Source organism: Anomaloglossus baeobatrachus, chromosome 9, assembly GCF_048569485.1.
Source record: "Anomaloglossus baeobatrachus isolate aAnoBae1 chromosome 9, aAnoBae1.hap1, whole genome shotgun sequence".
NCBI lineage: Eukaryota > Metazoa > Chordata > Amphibia > Anura > Aromobatidae > Anomaloglossus > Anomaloglossus baeobatrachus.
Window position 1 is genome coordinate 43,916,950 of NC_134361.1, and position 20,404 is coordinate 43,937,353.

At 47.8% G+C, this 20,404-nt stretch overlaps 1 protein-coding gene across 2 annotated transcripts in view; it reads right to left on the minus strand.

Moving 5' to 3' along the window:
- Positions 1 to 4,321: 4,321 nt before the first annotated feature.
- The window catches only part of KCNK6 (potassium two pore domain channel subfamily K member 6), a 39,898-nt gene continuing 23,815 nt past the window's right edge, over positions 4,322 to 20,404 (minus strand). For both annotated transcript variants that reach the window (XM_075322597.1, XM_075322598.1), the window contains exons 3-4: positions 7,962 to 8,357; positions 4,322 to 5,289 (exon numbers count right to left, since the gene is read on the minus strand). In XM_075322597.1, the coding sequence (XP_075178712.1) occupies positions 5,066 to 5,289; positions 7,962 to 8,357 (620 nt within the window). In that variant the 3' untranslated portion in view covers positions 4,322 to 5,065. The remainder of the gene's footprint in view (positions 5,290 to 7,961; positions 8,358 to 20,404) is intronic.

Genomic DNA, 20,404 nt, shown 5'->3' on the forward strand with positions numbered 1-20,404 from the left:
AAACTTTTGGTCTGTACTATATATATATATATATATATATATATATATATATATATATATATATATATATATATATAAAAAAAATCAGTGAGAATAACAACTGTAGGTATTAAACGAATTAATGTTTATTCGACAAACATACTGCATAGACATCATGAAGTAAACAGGTTAAATACTTCTGGTTACAAAGCATACAATAAATTACTGAACAGATACAGGCCATCTGATGAACAGCTTCAGTCCACAATTCATTACAAAATACAACAAATAAGTATCAATCAAACCGAGCAGCTCTGGTCCAAGCAACAACCCCCGTCCATGTACCCTCCTAGTGCATATGGACCATATAGATGGGGGAGGTGGGGTTCCTGTTTAGGACCCAGTCTATGAGCCAGAACGCTGAGATGCTCCTAATCTGGTGGCTTGAGCTACATGGTGGCCATTAATCTGAATGGCCACCATGTAATATATCCACCGTAGAAAGGGCAAATGCTTGGCAGGCGCTGGCAAAATCCTCCTGGTTGGCAACAGAAAAGGGGGCACTGAGCAACCCCCAATTACTCTCTGGGGGTGAAGACTGGTGGAATGGATGGACTGGGCCTTCTGGATGACCAGGAGGACATAATATGAAAAGATGGAAAACAGCTACAGTTCATGGAATCCATTTGGCTCAAGTTTCGATTAAGGCAAAAAATAACATACTGGCCTAGTACGACTACTACCGTCTCATAGTTACTAATGAGCGAGTGCATGTTATACCTTATGTAGAGGGGACAGAAATAAAAATGACCTAGATTTCTCGCCCCCCGATATGTCAGTCACCAGCTAATTGAGCAAAAATATTTGCAGGACCCTGGTCCAGTAGTCGTGTTTGCACTGGTGGACACCGACAGACGAGGGCCCCTGTGCAAGAGCAGCATATCAGCCCTCTGCAGTCCAATAACTCATCACAATGCCCAATTCCACCTACTTTGAAGGTAGAAATGGGTCCCCCAACCTCTTGGGCCCCTGTGCGGCCACATAAGTTGCACCAATGTTGTTGGTAGTCCATGGCGGCTGATGCAGAGCCCTCCGCACCTCCTCGAACCTACCGGCATCCTTGACGTGTCTTCTGATTGTAACATCATGGTGGTATGCCGTACGGGGATGTCGGCAGGTAGGAGGAGATCGTTGTTTTCTGGTCTGGTGGCCCTGGACTACCGACGCGGCCGCTGGTCCCGGTTCCTGCAAATCTTTTTGGTCAACTCTTACCAGCTATAGATTTATTTTCTAGGTAATAGGAAACAAAATGGATCCGATGTGCCCCCCCCCCGGATCAGACCCGCTTGTCCGCAGATACCCAACAGGCAGGATATTTACAATGTCCTCCCACTAGATCTGACCGTGTTGTCCGCAGTTACCCAGCAGACAGGATATATACGATGTGCCCCCCCCTCCCCCCCGGATCTGACCAAATTGTCTACAGACACCCAGCAGACAGGATATATATACGATGCCCCCCCGGATCTGATCATGTTGTCTGCAGATACCCAGCAGACGGGATATATACGATGTGCCCCCCGCATCTGACCATGTTGTCCGCAGTTACGACACTGATATAAACAATGTGCCCCCTGGATCTGACCACGTTGTCTGCAGATATGGCAATGATATATATGATGTGCACACCCTGGATCTGACCATATAGTCCGCAGATGCAGCAATGATATATACGATGTGCCCTCTCACTAAGATCTGACCATGATGTCCGCAGATAGGGCACGGGTATATACAATGTGTCCCCCTGGATTTGACCGCGTTGTCCGCAGATACGGCACGGATATACAGTATACGATGTACCCCTCCCAGATCTGACAATGTTGTCCACAGATATGGCAATGATATATATGATGTGCCCTCTCCCCCCCTTAGATCTGACCATGTTGTTCGCAGATACGGCACAGTTATATACGTTGAACTTGAGACATTATGGGGCAAAAAAATAAAATAATGTAAAATCCCCATATATTTTGTTTTTCAGTTTAGATCCAACGCAACCGCTCACATTGTTTTTCTTTTTGAAGCTTAAAAAATTATAGAATATGACATTACTGCTATATATATATATATATATATATATATAATGTATTTATTTTTTTACATACTAAAGGGCTGTGGATCTGGAGGCTGTAGTGACACCGTTCCAGGAATTGGACCACAAGACATTGCAGATTTATATAAAATTGCTGCTTTTGTAGCATGCCCCATAGCCAGGCTGTTCTCAATAGAAATGAATCAGAATCCAGCTCTAATTTTTCTAAAGGCCGGCCATATACAGTAGACTAAAATTAGCAGACCCTGCCGTGTCTGCAGGGACCGGCTAACAACTGAAAGTCAGCAGACAGATTGTGGCAAAAAAAAAAAAGGATTGGGCATGTTCAATTTCAATATGCCCAATTTTTTTTCTTGTCAAGGGAAATAAAAGGACATTAAAAAGGTCTTGCGGCTTATGTCCTTCTCCTCACTGATAACATATGCATGCTCAGCCAAACTGAGCGTGCATGTGTATGTAGGGAATAGTTGTTGGCCAAATGTTTGACCGACATCTACTGTTGACTTAAGGCAGGCAAGAATATGCGACTTATGCCCTTCTACTCACTGAGAATACATGCATGCTCAGACAAACTGAGCGTGCATGTGTATGTAGGGAATAGCTGTTGGCCAATCACATGTTTGACCTTCTTCTATTAAGGAAGCAAGAATATAAAAGCAGCAATGTGACTGGTTGCCTGGACTCATTTTTATAAATCTCACCCCAAAAGTAGTAGGAGAATCTATTCTAAAGGGGGCTTTACACGCTACGACATCGCTAATGCCAACTCGTTGGGGTCACGGAATTGGTGACGCACATCCGGCCGCATTAGCGATGCCGTTGCGTGTGACACCGATGAGCGATTTTGCATCGTTGCAAAAACGTGCAAAATCGCTCATCGGTGACATGGGGGTCCATTCTCAAAAATCGTTACTGCAGCAGTAACGAGGTTGTTCCTCGTTCCTGCGGCAGCATACATCGCTCCATGTGACACCGCAGGAACGAGGAAGCTCTCCTTACCTGCCTCCCGGCCGCTATGCGGAAGGAAGGAGGTGGGCGGGATGTTACGTCCCGCTCAGCTCCGCCCCTCCGCTTCTATTGGGCGGCCGCTCAGTGACGTCGCTGTGATGCCGCACGGACCGCCCCCTTAGAAAGGAGGCGGTTCGCCGGTCACAGCGACGTCGCCGGGCAGGTAAGTATGTGTGACGGGTCTGGGCGATGTTGTGCGGCACGGGCAGCGATTTGTCCGTGTCGCGCAACAGATGGGGGCGGGTACCCACACTAGCGATATCGGGACCGATATCGCAGTGTGTAAAGCCCGCTTTACTGCGACCTCCTACTAAATTGTACAAACCATCTCAGGATATAGACAACATTACATATACACGGTATTTTTTCTGGACAATTGTGCAAAACACTGATACATATCATTTGGAATGTAATCAATAATAACTGCGGACGGAGTAAAAAGCAACGATAAAAATATATAAAATATTCCCTTTTTATGATCACAATAAAAAACAAGGTGCTACTTATTAATAATGTTATTGGTAAAGATTCTCCTGTTCTAACTTCATGGAGGGATGTGCAGGAGGTCTCGAAGCTGGTGCATTATTTTTTTTCCATTTGACACTTTCCTTTTTTGTAAGCAGTTTCCCTGCAGCGCCTCCGCAGGTGAAATGATGTATTGCACTTTTATTCTCAAAATTAATGGTCTGGGTCTTCAACAGCAAGAGAGCCATTTCCTTCCAGGATCCTGAAGAAGGAGGTGGGTTAATGCCCATAACGAAGAGGCTGGACCCATTCTCCAATTTGACCAAACTATACACCCCAAAAAAGTCTGGAGGACCCAATTTTTGACAAGGCGACCCACCCAAGTTTGGATTATTAATGGGAAATTTCCATGAGTGCAATATTATGGATTAGTATAACTCAAAGCTTGTATAGAGCCAGAATTTGGTCGTGTGCATGCGTGAGACCCCCCCATTCATATGAGTGGCGGCAAAGGCGGGGGGTATAGATCAGTCTTCCCAATTACTTCCTACAAGAACAGAATATATATATATATATATACACAGTGTGGTCCAAAAGTAGGTGGACAGTATGTGTAACAGGGTTATCAAACATGATGTAAAGTGAAACGACTCAGTTGCTCTTAGCAACCAATCAGATTCCACTTTTCATTCTTCAAAGACTCTTTGGAAAATGAAAGGTGGAATCTGATTGGTTGCTAAGGGCAACTGAGTCAGTTTCACTTTCCACCATGTTTGATAAATCTCCCTTTTCATAACCCAATTACACATATTGTCCACCTACTTTTGGACCACCCTGTATATCTATATATATATATATATATATATATATATATATATATATAGTGTAATTTCAGTCAAGGCACATAAAAAATGTATGGCGGAGAAATGACCTGTTAGGAGTATTGTGGTGGTGTAAAATATACTGTAAGTGGAATATATAAAAATAAAAAAATACACTAGGTAATGAGGCACATAAAATGTCACGTTCACTCCATTAGGAGATATAATCCACATATTCTAAAAGGGATTTTATCAATCATGCTTCAAATTTGGCGCCACTCTGGTGGTTTCTGCTGGTATTGCAGCTGGTGACTGACAACACATCATTCACGTGACCGCTGCAGGCGGTCACTGCCCTCAGCGGAACTGCTGACCTGTATAGCAAGATACCGCCAGTGGTTAGCTGCAGTGGTCAAGTGAATGATGTAAAGCATGTGAGGGCCAGCAGAGACCACCAGAGAAGCGGCAAATGATAGTTTATGGTTATTTTCATTATACTACTACATTGCCTGAAATCCCCTTTTCTAATGTAAACCTAATATAACAGTGACTTCAAAATCTCCTTGTGTAGAAGAGTTCAAAAGGACGTTACATGGGATATGAGATATGTTTACTGTGATTACCACGGTTATGTCCCTATAATTCGCACCCTCAGGGCCGGGTACAACATGGCTCTGGGTTATCGGTTGATGGATGAATAGCTGGGTTGGGTCCCTGTAGTCAGTGGTCTTCTAGGCTCTTTGTTACTTTGAGTGGGGTTTGAAGTCTCTAGAATGGGATCTTGGTCTTCTTGGTCGTGGAGGTGGGGAAGGTAGAAGAGATCAGTGAGTCCATGGAGATCCGCGGCCTTGTGGAATGTCTGAAGGACGAGCAGCATGGCCATAAGTCCGAGTAAGAGGTAGACTGTGGAGAAAAAGACGACGTCAGAGAAGATCAAACGGACAATCAAGACAGGGTTAAGACAGAGCAGATGATTAGGACTTCTGGAATAATAAGTAACTGGGAGTGAAGAACCTGAATGAGATCTCTACCAAGGTCCATGTCAACAGCGAGAAGGGGAAAATTAACATGATTGAAGGGGGGTGTATTTTGACCAGTCCCCCAGAGGGGTTTTTGCTGTTGCATGGCCATCTGAAAACAGGAGATCTCCCCAGTGTGGTCTTCCTCATGTGGAGTCAGGTACAGCGTATGAGCAAAGCAACTATTCACAGGGTCCACATCTCCATCTCACGAGAAGCAGTGCAGCCTGTGTTACAAGCACTGTCCTCCCTTACCTTGCTCCATACACAGCAGTGTGCCTATATAAATCGGAGTAAGGGCCACGTCTCACTAAGCGACATCGCTAGCGACATCGCTGCTGAGTCACTTTTTTGTGACGCAACAGCGATCTTGCTAACGATGTCGCTGTGTGTGGCATCCAGCAATGACCTGGCCCCTGCTGTGAGGTTGCCGGTCGTTGCTGAATGTCCTGGACCATTTTTTGGTCGTTGCTCTCCCGCTGTGAAGCACACATCGCTGTGTTTGACAGCGAGAGCGCAACAATCTGAATGTGCAGGGAGCAGGGAGCAGCCTTCTGCGGACGCTGATAGCGCTTTGCTTGGTTACCCGATATTTACCTTGGTTACCAGCGTCCGCAGCTTCTAGAAGCCGACTCCCTGCTCCCTGCACACGTAGCCAAGGTACACATCGGGTAACTATAAGCAAAGCGCTTTGCTTAGTAACCCAATGTGTACCATGGTTACAAAGTACAGCATCGTTACACAGGTCGCTGGTGGCTGATCTCTGATCGCTGTGGAGATCTGCCTGATTGACAGCTCACCAGCGACCATGTAGCGACGCTCCAGCGATCCCTGCCAGGTCAGATCGCTGGAGCGTCGCTAAGTGTGACGGTACCTTTAGGTAAGGTTTCAGCAGCATCTCCAACCGGGGGATGATTACCAGGGGGTAATGACATCTGTACAGATAAGTTGTCTATCACTGGCTGATGACCTTGGCCAGAGTGTTTGCTCTGGGGCCCATAGTAATCTAGTTATGCCACTGGGAGCAAACCACTACCAGACAACCCTGATAGAAGTTGATCTTGGGAACAAAAGATTGGACATGCTGAAAATCAATATACCCAATCCTTTTTTTTCCCCTAACATCAGCAGTTGGGACTAATTGGTGGATGTTGTAGACTTGAATTATTTTGGACAATTTCTAATTTTTTCACAGTGAAGATCTGCTGGAGCCATGGTACCAAACTGCACTTACTCACCCCCTACCACCACCCATTATATCTACTCCAGGTGCATCTAAAGAGGGCCAGACACCGGAGATAGTTCCCGGCCAAACATTTGTTCAGCAGCCAGCTATCTATCCCGATTCCCCCATATATACCAGCGATCGACCGAGCTGCGTATTCCTGAGTATGGGGGACTTATCGCTTCTGGTCCCTCCATACACATGTATTCCAGACCCCGCTGCCAGTGGCTTCACTCAGGAGAATAAAAAGGGTCTGGTGTGAAATTTCAATACCCCCATCCCCATCCAATATAATCTGTTGGGGGAGAGTTTGCTGAGAAAGTGATCTCTGTAGTCTTTAGGTATTCCAAGGTAAAGTATTGGTGGTGTATTCTTTCCATATGGTCATACGGACTTTCCAGGTAGTCCAGATGGGCTAAATATACCGTATACTGTAACTACTGAGAAACAATGGAAAGAAAAGTCAGCTTTTGCTTTGTCTCTTGCCTGAATGACCCTAGTTAATCAGATCAGGTCAGGATAAACTATGAGAACAAAAGGAAAAGACTAATAAGAGGGCCGAGACACAATGTTGGCTTAACGATAGGACGAACCATAGTTTTCGGACTCGTCCGCGCACAGGAGCGCTCGCTCCATCACTCACTTCCAGACTTTGAAATTGGACACACCGGATCCTTTTTTCCCTCAATTTCATCTGTCTGGGGAGGGTCAGGAGACCACCACACACTTCCCCAACTTTCTTACCTTAAGAGCCATATTCAGCTCTAATAGATGGTCATGAGCCACATCCAGAGTCTTCAGAATAACGAGACCTCCATTACTGGGATAATAATAGCCACAGCTTTAGCCCAAAAATTACACCAAGACCTAGTGCCATCTTGCCTCATAGGCAGCATATTTACAACCAGATGTTCCCACCTTACTCCCATTTGTTTTTTTTAGCATGAAGCAATCCAACAACATTATGGCACCCAGCTTCAAGCACCCCTCTAACTGGCACTACCATCCTATCTCCAGTTTACCTTATTTATCTCCCAGACCCCATGTCCAGTGCATCCAGATCTGGATTTATTTATGGGTCTACTAAAAAGAGTCACCATCAAGAGACCTACTCTTCATATCTGTTTGCTAGACCGCACCATGATGGCAGACGACCGTGAGCCACACATCTTGTGCCTGCGAGCCACATGTGTCTCCTGAGCAACAGGTTGGGGAACCCTGCTTTAGACTAATGTCATCTGAGCCTGACAATATTGGCGGATATTAGGGTAACGCTCCGATACATCTAAAATAAAGCCATGAAATTCACTCAAAACCATACCAATACTTACAAGCTACAGACACTTTGTACAGCTGCCGGAGCCACTGGTTGTCCTGCTCCCCGGGGACGTAGTCTCCGAGCCCAATTGTGCAAAGCGAGATGAAACAAAAGTAAAAAGCGTCCAGGAAACTCCAGGTACTTTCTATAGAGCTAAATATGGCAGATGGCACCACCAGGAACAGAATCAGAACCGCCAAAGCCAAGATCGCAAAATGAACCCTGGTGACCTTCTTACGGTCGAAGCCTCTGTGGAGCTGGAAGTAGAGGATGGGCTGATAGGTAAAAGTGGACATGAGGCGTTGGACGGCTGCACTGAGCACCAGCATGGTGAATGGGACCCCAATCAGAGCATAGAAGATACAGAAGGCCTTCCCGGAGTCTGTGAGCGGCGTCGTGTATCCATAACCTGAAAAGAAAGAGCAAGAAATGGATCAGTCATTAGGCGGCACACAGAACACACCAGCATTATGTACAGAGGGGGCCGCGTGCTCCAACTACTGTCAGATACATCCATCAAAGCAAGCTGGTGAGGAAAAATCACATATCAAATCAGCAGGGGTGGTGGAGGTGGAAATTTAGACAACTTTTGGTCTGCAGGTGCCTAATATGTGAGGGCAATGCCCAAGGTTGTATGACGGAGTACACTACAAATATAGACTACTGGGCACATGGACTGACTTTGTACACAGTTTGTTGGGCTTTGTCAGCAGGTACTTCGCTGGTCATAAGATTCATTTCCTCATAGAAACGTTTAGCATTAAGTAACACTAGAACTTCGTTTTTGTCAAAGTGGTTTTACAGTTTACCATGTGCAGAAGTGACACGTTACTCTTATCACAGATCACTAGGGAATGTGGCACCAGGGTCTGGGGGTGACTGAGCGTAGGTTACACCAGTGTCCAAGGGTGATGCCAGAGTGTAGGTCGCACCAGGATCTGGGGGTGACTGAGTGTAGATCGCATCAGGGTCTGGGGGTGAGTGAGCGTAGGTTATATCAATGTCCAGGGGTGACTGAGTGTAGGTCACACCAGGATCTGAGGGGGACAGTGTAGATCACATCAGGGTCTCGGGGTGAGTGAGCGTAGGTCGCACCAGGGTCCAGGGGTGACTGAGCGTAGATCGCACCAGGGGTGACTGAGTGTAGGTCGCATCAGGATCTGGGGGGAATAGTGTAGGTCACATCAGGGTCTGGGGGTGACTGAGCGTAGGTTACATCAGTGTCCAAGGGTGATGCCAGAGTGTAGGTCGCACCAGGATCTGGGGGTGACTGAGTGTAGATCGCATCAGGGTCTGGGGGTGAGTGAGCGTAGGTTATATCAGTGTCCAGGGGTGACTGAGTGTAGGTCACACCAGGATCTGAGGGGGACAGTGTAGATCACATCAGGGTCTCGGGGTGAGTGAGCGTAGGTCGCACCAGGGTCCAGGGGTGACTGAGTGTAGGTCGCACCAGGGGTGACTGAGTGTAAGTCGCACCAGGATCTGGGGGGAATAGTGTAGGTCACATCAGGGTCTGGGGGTAAGTGAGCGTAGGGCGCACCAGGGTCCAGGGGTGACTTAGTGTGTACGTTACATCTGGGTCCAGGGGTGACTGAGTGTAGGTCGCACCAGGATCTGGGGGGGATAGTGTAGGTCACATCAGGGTCTGGGGGTGAGTGAGCGTAGGTCGCACCAGGGTCCAGGAGTAACTGATTGTAGGTTACACAAGTGTCCAGGGGTGACTGAGTGTAGGTCGCACCAGGATCTGGGGGGGATAGTGTAGGTCACATCAGGGTCTGGGGGTGAGTGAGCATAGGTCGCACCAGGGTCCAGGAGTAACTGATTGTAGGTTACACAAGTGTCCAGGGGTGACTGAGCGTAGGTCGCACCTGGATCCAGGGGTGACTTAGTGTGTAGGTCGCATCTGGGTCCAGGGGTGACTGAGCGTAGGTCGCACCAGGGTCCGCTGTGACTGAGTGTAGGTCGTCCCAGGATCTGGGGGTGACTGCTACCTCTACCCTATGTATATGTGAAGCACAAGATGTTGACCATTGGCTTTTCGTTAGCTGGTAAGTAGGGCGAGACCAGTGCTGCTCTGCACGAATTTTAGCTCCATTTCAAAACAAAAAGGTGTTCCGTACTAGCATTTATCCTGCCACTGATGGGGAAAATAGTGTTCCACCGTATGCCCATAGTATGGAGGTATTTTCCACCACAAGGCAATGCCTATTGACTCATAATATGGCACTAATGGTCCTACGGCCCCTGTACGCGGTAAGTGTATGACGGTTCGGTTTGCCATATGCATTGATCCTTAGATGGGCGTGATCCATTCGTGTTTCACCGAATCCCCTGTTGCTTCTATATAGGGTTGTAAGGTTTCGTTGGTGGTCCGTGAGGCATCTAGGTGTTAAGTCTGTATGAGATAAATCTGACATTTACATATCGTGTACATAAGAGGTTGTAGAAAACACGTCCATCCCCCCATGTCCTAGTTCACATAAATCACCTTTGTGACCAGCGTCCTAATCTCACAGCTTACCACAAAAAGCCAAATATCCAGTCCCTAGGATTTAGTCTGTACACAGAGCGAGGCTTGTTCTCCCAGTTCACCGTCCCCGGACCAGACTCACATGAAAGGCCGTGGCCCGTCACTGTATTTTATCATACGTTAATTCCATTATATCATTGGGTTTAATGAGCGTCTTGCCGCTGTGCATTTAGGTAATGGCGAGGATTAGTGCTGAGGGATTAGTCTCATATATACAGATATTGCAACAACCGGGTTTTCTTAATTCATATACGGCATGATTTACAAAGGTAATTAAAGAAATAGCGGTATCATTTAAGGTCCATTTTCATTGGGCGATTGCGGAAATAATCCGGTGCCGTTCAGCTACTTGATGTAATAGTTTGTTCAGTGCACCGCGTTCAAAATTGCTCTCGACAGCGCAGGTCTCATTTACACAGACTGATGTGCTGCCGAGAAGTATGATCTCTTGTGCAAACCAAAAGATCATTTCACCCGACAAACGAGCTGTTTGCTCCCACGTCAGGTGATCGGCAGCCGCATAGACTGCCCGAGTATTGTGAAACGAGTTATCCTAGGAGCGATTGTAGGTATATGAAATTATATGGTCTGCCATTGGGTAACCGAGCTGGTGCCCATACCGTGAATGTAGGCCAAGCCCAGAAACTTTGGCAGCGCATCTAATGTTACCAAGTCTCTAAGAAGGCAGATGTTGGAAAAATATGGAATAAGGCATGGCAGATATTCGCACATCTGATCCTTTGTTCTCTTGTTAGCCACCAAAAGGGCCCGACAGCAGAGGTCCCTGCAGTGGCTTCTTGCACTCTTGCCTTGAATAACACATGCATGCTCAGCCATATGCATGTTAGGGTGCGAACTAGTGATGAGCGAGCACTACCATGCTTGAGCATTTTTCCGGGAAATCTTCCGAAAAAATGTTCGAGTCCTGCATTAACTTCCATTATACTCCGGTATTCGAGTCCCGTACATCCGAGCGTCCAACTGTTTTAACAAGTATCGAGCATCCGAGCTTTGTAGTGCTCACTCATCACTAGTTACGAGTATCGAGCATGGTAGTGCCCGCTCATCACTAGTTACGAGTACTGAGCACCCGAACATGGTAGTGCTCACTCATCACTAGTTCCGAGTATTGAGCCCCCGAACATGGTAGTGCCCACTCATCACTAGTTACGAGTACTGAGCACCCGAGCATGGTAGTGCCCGCTCATCACTAGCTACGAGTATTGAGCCCCCGAGCATGGTGATGCCCGCTCATCACTAGTTACGAGTACTGAGCACCTGAGCATGGTAGTGCCCACTCTTCACTAGTTACGAGTACCGAGCACCCAAGCATGGTAGTGCCCGCTCATCACTAGTTACGACTATTGAGCATGGTAGTGCTCGCTCATCACTAGTTACGAGTACCGAGCCCCCGAGCATGGTAGTGCCCGCTCATCACTAGTTACGACTATTGAGCATGGTAGTGCTCGCTCATCACTAGTTACGAGTACCGAGCCCCCGAGCATTGTAGTGTCTGTTCATCACTAGTGGTCACTAAATTTATGTCACACCACAAGAAATTGCAATAGAAAGAACAATAACAGAATTAAAAATGGTTGGACATTTTAGGACATGATAGGCTACAGACATTCAATTTAGAATTTTCTGGAAGACAATCATCAGTGTATTGCTGTCCTGGTAAAATTATATTTCCATATCTCATCCAGTCACAATGACTATGGGATAGCGGGGAATCAGGGCTCCTAAGCTGCCCTTGAAGCTAGGGGGCCCTAAGCTATCCCTAACCTCAGGGATACTTCTGATGGTGGAGATGCCTGAGTTGCCTTCCTGGCCTTGCTCCTGACCAGCCCGGGAGGGACGGGGCAGGAGTGTGTTGAAAACCCACAGATAAAGACAGACCAGGAAAAACCAAAACAACACAGCATACACAAAGTAAAAAAACAATAAGAGATTGAGGAAAAAAAAGTGCAGGAAGGAAGCTACAAAACAACTGGGGTACACTCCACAACTGCTCCAAGCACAACTTTCACTAGAGTCTGGGACACCACACCTCACAGACCAACATAGAATAAACTATAGCTGGCATGGGTAGAAGGTTTCAACTAGCATCAATAGGAGGAGAGCAGATGTGATTGGTCTCTCCACAACATGTGATTAAAGGAGGCAACAGACTAGTGTCGCGGGCGGAGGGGACGCGCTCGCCACGCTCGGGTCCGGGCCCTCTGCTGCTGTTGCTCGGTGGCTCGAGTGGTGGACCGGACCCGGGGACTCGAGCAGCGCTCCTCACCCGTGAGTGAAAAGGGGGTGGTATGTTTAGGGAGATTGTTCGTGACGCCACCCACGGGACGTGGTGATGATGGCACCACCGCTGCTGGTAACGGGGATCCCGGGAGAGATGGTAGGGTGCAGCTAAGATGTTATCCCCTCCGTGGGTAGGGGGGGTGGTGATCCCGGGGCCCGGTGGTGTAACGGGAAGGCCGGATGGCTGGGGTGCAGGGACAGCGCGGCGCGGTGCCGGACGGCACTGGTGTACTCACTCAGACAATCACTGACAGAGTCGTTGGTAAACCAAAAGCGGCCGGATGGACGGGTCCCGCAGCCGGCTGCAGTGTTGTTGTTGTGCTCTCCCCGGACGGCTGATGGTGGCTGTCTTTCCCTGCACCTGTGAAGATATTCTTGACTCCTGTGCTTGCCCACCAGTAGTCCGCTCCCCGGCGAATAGGTGCCGTAGGAGCCCGTTTTGCCTGCAGGTGCTGGCCCTTGGATCTCTAGCCTGTGGCGGTGGCTGTATATCCTCTCTGGGTGGACTGTTGCCTTCAATCGGGACTTGGTTGTTAGGAAACCCCTGGGGTTCCTGTCACATTCGGATTTGACTATTGACGGCGGCTCCAAGCCTGGTCGGGGTCCGATGGCCCTGCCTGTGTGCTTAGCTTCACTCCGTTCCCCGGTCCGGTACCGGCGGGCCGACGCCCGACCCTGATCCTTATGGCTCTGCGGAGTTCCACCAACTCCTGCAGACGGCCACCACCGTCTGCCAACCTTGCTGTCAGTGCCTGGGCTCCGACCAAGACACCTGAAGTGTTTACTCCTCTCACTTTCACCTCCAAAACTGATCTGACACTTTTCCCGCCTCCAGGCCTGTGAACTCCTCGGTGGGTGGGGCCAACCGCCTGGCTCCGCCCCACCTGGTGTGGACATCAGACCCTGGAGGGAGGCAACAAGGGTTTTTGATTGACTGTTGTTACTGTCTAGGGCTGGGGGTGTGTATGTTGTTATGTATGTGACTACCTGGCTAGTCCAGGGCGTCACACTAGCACAGATTAACTCTTGCTAGCCTGCCTATAAATCAGCACACAGCAAGACGACGCCAGAGTCTGCCTGTGTTGATCCTAGACACGAGAGAAACTATCAGGTGGAGTGTCAGAATCTGCAATCTGAACAGAACCCAATGCCACCATGACAGTTTGCGAAGTTTATGCAAAACTCAGTGTGAGACATCTATCCGATGTGTAAAAAAAGGAGTAAATCAGAATATGCAATGCATTACTTCCACTGAAATGTATGCTTTCTAAATCACAATGGAGGCCGTTAGGACAATGGAGATAACTCGTCCATGTAAATTTTACACCGCATATACTCAGCTATGGTGCAGATTTCTGTGAAGCAAAATTGGCTATAATAGCCCAGATGGGAATTTCCTCAGAAGTGAGGAATAAACAGTCTGAATAGGGTTGAACTTGTCGGACCTGTGTCTCAGCTGTGTAAGCAGTGATGAACCTGAAGGACTAGGAATGAGAAGTAACCGCAGAGGAGATAGACGAAGCTCAGCATGTCAGGCATGTCCGCAATGTACCCGATGTGATCTCTGTGCAGGAAAATCCACATCGGGTGAAAAGTGCAGGACATCCGATTATATCCTTATTATATATTATGTACCCAGAGCTGGACGAGCCGCAGCTGCGAATCAGCCCAGCTCAAATATTAGCCCAGGGTGTGAGCAAATAAAAGAGGCACAACTACACTGAAGAGAAATATAAACTCCACACTTCTGTTGTTGCTCCCATTTCTCATGAGCTGAATTCTAAAGCGGACTTCACACGGTACGATCTATGGTGCGATTGCACGAGCGATCGCACCCGCCTCCGTCGTTTGTGCGCCACAGGCAATTAGTTCCCCGTGGCGCACAAAGTCGTTAACCCCCCGTCACACGTACTTACCTGCTGAGTGACGTCGCTGTGGGCGGCGAACATCTACTTCCTGAAGGGGGAGGGACGTTCGGCATCACAGCGACATCACACAGCGGCCAGCCAATAGAAGCGGAGGGGCGGAGATGAGCGGGATGTAAACATCCCGCCCACCTCCTTCCTTCAGCATTGCCGGCGGGACGCAGGTAAGCTGTGTTCATCGTTCCCGGGTTGTCACACGGAGCGATGTGTGCTGCCCTGGGTACGATGAACAACTGGCGCAAAGTAGAATAAACGATTTTTTAAAAATGAGCGACCTGTACACGATTCGCGATTCGTAACCAATTTGCGATCATTTACAGATGCTCATAGGTGTCACACGGGACGACGTCGCAAGCGATGCCGGATGTGCGTCATGAAAACCGTGACCCCAACGGCATATCGCACGATAGATCGTCTCGTGTGACACCCGCATTAGATCTAAGGCTTTTTCTCTCAAATATTGTTCACAAATTTGTATAAATCTGTGTTAGTGATCACTTCTCCTCTGCGGAGATAATCCATCCACCTCACAGGTTTGACATATCAGGATGCTGATTACACAGCATAATTATTGCACAGGTGTGCCTTAGGCTGGCCACAATAAAAGGCCACTCTAAAATGTGAATGCTCATACAAGGAACGCTTAACGTTGCATTTACACTTGACGATCTGTGACCACGAAACGACAATCGGTTACATAGAAGCTGATGGTTTATTAGTTTGTTTAAACAGGCTAGCCGCACATTCATATGTGTCGCGGGCGGGGAGGACGCCACTGCGCTGCGCTCGCTAACGCTCGGGTCCGGCGCTGCTGCAATGGCTGCTCGGTGGCTCGAGCGGTGGGCCGGATCCGGGGACTCGAGCGGCGCTCCTCGCCAGTGAGTGAAAGTGGTGGTTGGTTTGGGGGATATACAGTGCCTATAAGTAGTCTTCAACCCCCTGCAGATTTAGCAGGTTTGATAAGATGCAAATAAGTTAGAGCCTGCAAACTTCAAACAAGAGCAGGATTTATTAACAGATGCATAAATCTTACAAACCAACAAGTTATGTTGCTCAGTTAAATTTTAATAAATTTTCAACATAAAAGTGTGGGTCAATTATTATTCAACCCCTAGGTTTAATATTTTGTGGAATAACCCTTGTTTGCAATTACAGCTAATAATCATATTTTATGAGACCTGATCAGGCCGGCACAGGTCTCTGGAGTTATCTTGGCCCACTCCTCCATGCAGATCTTCTCCAAGTTATCTAGGTTCTTTGGGTGTCTCATGTGGACTTTAATCTTGAGCTCCTTCCACAAGTTTTCAATTGGGTTAAGGTCAGGAGACTGACTAGGCCACTGCAACACCTTGATTTTTTCCCTCTTGAACCAGGCCTTGGTTTTCTTGGCTGTGTGCTTTGGGTCGTTGTCTTATTGGAAGATTAAATGACGACCCATCTTAAGATCCTTGATGGAGGAGCGGAGGTTCTTGGCCAAAATCTCCAGGTAGGCCGTGCTATCCATCTTCCCATGGATGCGGACCAGATGGCCAGGCCCCTTGGCTGAGAAACAGCCCCACAGCATGATGCTGCCACCACCATGCTTGACTGTAGGGATGGTATTCTTGGGGTCGTATGCAGTGCCATCCAGTCTCCAAACGTCACGTGTGTGGTTGGCACCAAAGATCTCGATCTTGGTCTCATCAGACCAGAGAACCTTGAACCAGTCTGTTTCAGAGTCCTCCAAGTGATCATGAGAAAACTGTAGACGAGCCTTGACATGACGCTTTGAAAGTAAAGGTACCTTACGGGCTCGTCTGGAACGGAGACCATTGCGGTGGAGTACGTTACTTATGGTATTGACTGAAACCAATGTCCCCACTGCCATGAGATCTTCCCGGAGCTCCTTCCTTGTTGTCCTTGGGTTAGCTTTGACCCTTCGGACAAGCCTGGCCTCGGCACGGGTGGAAACTTTCAAAGGCTGTCCAGGCCGTGGAAGGCTAACAGTAGTTCCTTAAGCCTTCCACTTCCGGATGATGCTCCCAACAGTGGAGACAGGTAGGCCCAACTCCTTGGAAAGGGTTTTGTACCCCTTGCCAGCCTTGTGACCCTCCACGATCTTGTCTCTGATGGCCTTGGAATGCTCCTTTGTCTTTCCCATGTTGACCAAGTATGAGTGCTGTTCACAAGTTTGGGGAGGGTCTTAATTAGTCAGAAAAGGCTGGAAAAAGAGATAATTAATCCAAATATGTGAAGCTCATTGTTCTTTGTACCTGAAATACTTCTTAATACTTTAGGGGAACCAAACAGAATTCTGGTGGTTTGAGGGGTTGAATAATAAATGACCCTCTGAAAAAACTTTTCACAATTTAAAAAAAAAAAAAGAAATAACATTCTTTTTTGCTGCAGTGCATTTCACACTTCCAGGCTGATCTACAGTCCAAATGTCACAATGCCAAGTTAATTCCGAATGTGTAAACCTGCTAAATCTGCAGGGGGTTGAATACTACTTGTAGGCACTGTAGTCCGTGACGCCACCCACGGGTCGTGGTGAAGATAGGCACACCGCTGCTGATGACGGGGATCCCGGGAGCGATGGTAAGGAGCAGCTGGGATGTTGTTTTCCCCCTCAATGGGTAGGGGTCGGTGGTCCCGGGGCCCAGTGATGTTGTGGGGAGGAGGCAGGGTCGGTGAGGTGCAGGGTTGCAGGGACAGCGCATGCACCTCACCGACAACCGCGCGACAACCCATGGCTGTGTCCTCACACTGTGGTATTCTACCTGTGTACATTTACAAAGGCAACATGATTCTGCAGGTAAATGTTCGGGTTATTGGGCCACCCCTGCCAAACTAGGATTTAGCCAAATTTTGCAGCACCTGCATGAAAACCCAACCTACTATTGGTAGTGTCAAGCACTACCAACAGATAGTGGGTCTTCGTGTCTAATGCGGGGTTTAAAGGGAACCTGTCACCAATTTTTTCCCTATTAAACCAAAAGTGTCATCTTCTGCAGCTCCTGTGCAGCATTCTATGAAGGTGCACCTTGTTGCTGGCCCCTCTTCCAAACCCAAAAAAGAACTTTATAAAATCTCACCGTTGTCTATGCAAATTAGTTCTGTTGGCCAGATGGGCGGGCTCTATATCGTAACTTGTACCCCCCTCCTGCCGCTCTTCGCCATCCTCCTGTCATGATTGAAAAGGATGGCGTCGCTGTCATCATCCACTCTGCTGTCCAAGTCTCGCGCAGGTGCATTTCGCCTTGCCCCTATCGCAGGCCGAGCATAAAAACGGTCGTGAACGAGGATGACGCGGCTGGCAGTTCATGCACAGCGCCGACCATGATCTCGCGCCTGCGCAGATACATTACCAGCGCACGAGAGGGAAAGTATTTTTATGCTCGGCCCGCAATAGGGGCAGAGCGAACTGCGCCTGTGCGAGACTTGGGCAGCAGAGTGGATGATGACGGCGGCGTGTCAATCATGACTGGAGGACGGCGAAGAGCGGCAGGAGGGGGGACAGGAGACAATATAGAGCCCACCCATCTGGCTAACAGAACTAATTTGCAAAGACAATGGTGAGATTTTATAAAATTCTTTTTTGGGTTTGGAAGAGGGGCCAGCAACAAGGTGCACCTTCATAGAATGCTGCACAGGAGCTGCAGAAGGTGACACTTTTGGTTTAATAGAGAAAAACTGGTGACAGGTTCCCTTTAAACCCCGCATTAGACACGAAGACCCACTATCTGTTGGTAGTGCTTGACACTACCAATAGTAGGTTGGGTTTTCATGCAGGTGCTGCAAAATTTGGCTAAATCCTAGTTTGGCAGGGGTGGCCCAATAACCCCAACATTTACCTGCAGAATCATGTTGCCTTTGTAAATGTACATGGGTAGAATACCACAGTGTGAGGACACAGCCATGGGTTGTGTTACGTGACTGGGTCCATTTTCAGCACCGATGGGTGCCGAGCAATCTGCCAATCCCAAAAAGCACCATCCTGTTAGCAAAACGGATGAGACTTGTAGATGCTGTAATTTTTTGACGGTCCATATGGAAAAGGTTGTATGTGCACTACATTGACTTCCATTTGTCCATGTGCAGAAAACACACTGACCAAAAATGTGTCCACACCCAGGCCACCAAAACAGTCATCAGAATAGCGGAAAGCTCTTGGACCCCTTCGGATGAGCGCACAAAGCCGCACATGGACCCGGTCACGTCCCCAGTTTGCAGATGTCTCGAGCTGGTGAATCACATGAGTGTTTGAACGCCGCCTTACAGATAATGGTTTCATTCATCACAAGCAGGTGTGTGTATTTTTCTATACTTGTATCTGCAGGGTGGGTGCATTTTCCACTGTTGCGCAGCATATGCTTCGCAGGGTTTATATCTTCCATATCCTGGCTGCGATATCAGATGGTTTACAGTGGAAACCAGTAACTGCAACCACCAGCTGGGAATAATGGTAAATGGATGATGTGCTGAGAAATCTATAGATCACCTTGTACAGAGCTACTGAATGTGAACGCACGAAAAGAAAGAGAAGGAGCCGGCGCGTGGACGGGGGAAACCATCACAGATAAAGCAGTTAGGAAATCCGAGGCTTCCTCATTGTACACGGACGGGGAGAACAGAGCTCGGTATGAATGTCACAACTTCAACTGTTGTCGTTGTATAGTAATAATTGACCTGAAACCTGGGCCCTGCCCCATGTACCCATACACGCGAGCAGAGGCCGACATGGCGGCACAGTGATAATATACATCTCAGGATTATAAATCGTTAACAATTAACCAGTTGAATGGAAACATAAACCTAAATTATCGTGCAGTGTAAACAGGCTGCCAATCGCCAATGAAAGAGCAAAACGCTCGCTCGTCAGGTGAAATGATTTGCAAACTTGCTTAAAAAAAATCCTAGTTCTCGGAAGCGCATAGTCCTGTGTAAAGAAGACAAGTGCTGTCGAGAAAAATGGCAGTCTATGTGCACTTAGCAAGATCATTCTGTGTACAATGTTTCCTGTGGCCCATCTGTGTTAACAGGCTTTTACGTGACTGTCAAGTTGCAAATATGAACAATTATTCAGACTGAGTCGCAGAATGTCATAAAGAACTAATTCAGCCATGTAAAAACTATTCCACCACCTTCCATTTGAGGAGAACCCACAGATGCTCAATAGGGTTTAAGTCTGGAGACGCTTGGCCAGTCCAGCATCTTTACCCTTGGTTTCTTTAACAAGGGCAGTGGTCGTCTTTTAGGTATTTGGGGTCATTATCATGTTGAAATATGAAGGGAGGGGATCATGCTCTGCTTCAGTATGTCACAGTAGATGTTGGCATTCATGGTTCCCTCAATGAACTGTAGCCCCCCACAACTGGCAGCACTCATGGAGGCCCAAACCTGACACTCCCACCACCATGCCTGACTGTAGGCAGGACACACTTGTCTTTGTTCTCCTCAGCTGGACACTGACTACTTTACATTGTATCCAAGTGTCATATCTTTAGTGTTGTCCCATGAAAAAAAATAAAATATTTAGAAAAATGTGTGGGATGTACTCACTTTTGTGATATTTAGATAAAGATGTTCCTTCAGCCAACAACTATTCCTCCTGACCCCAATCACATACACACATGGGACACCTATTCCTCCTGACCCCCAGCCACATACACACAAGGGACACCTATTCCTCCTGACCCCCAGCCACATACACACAAGGGA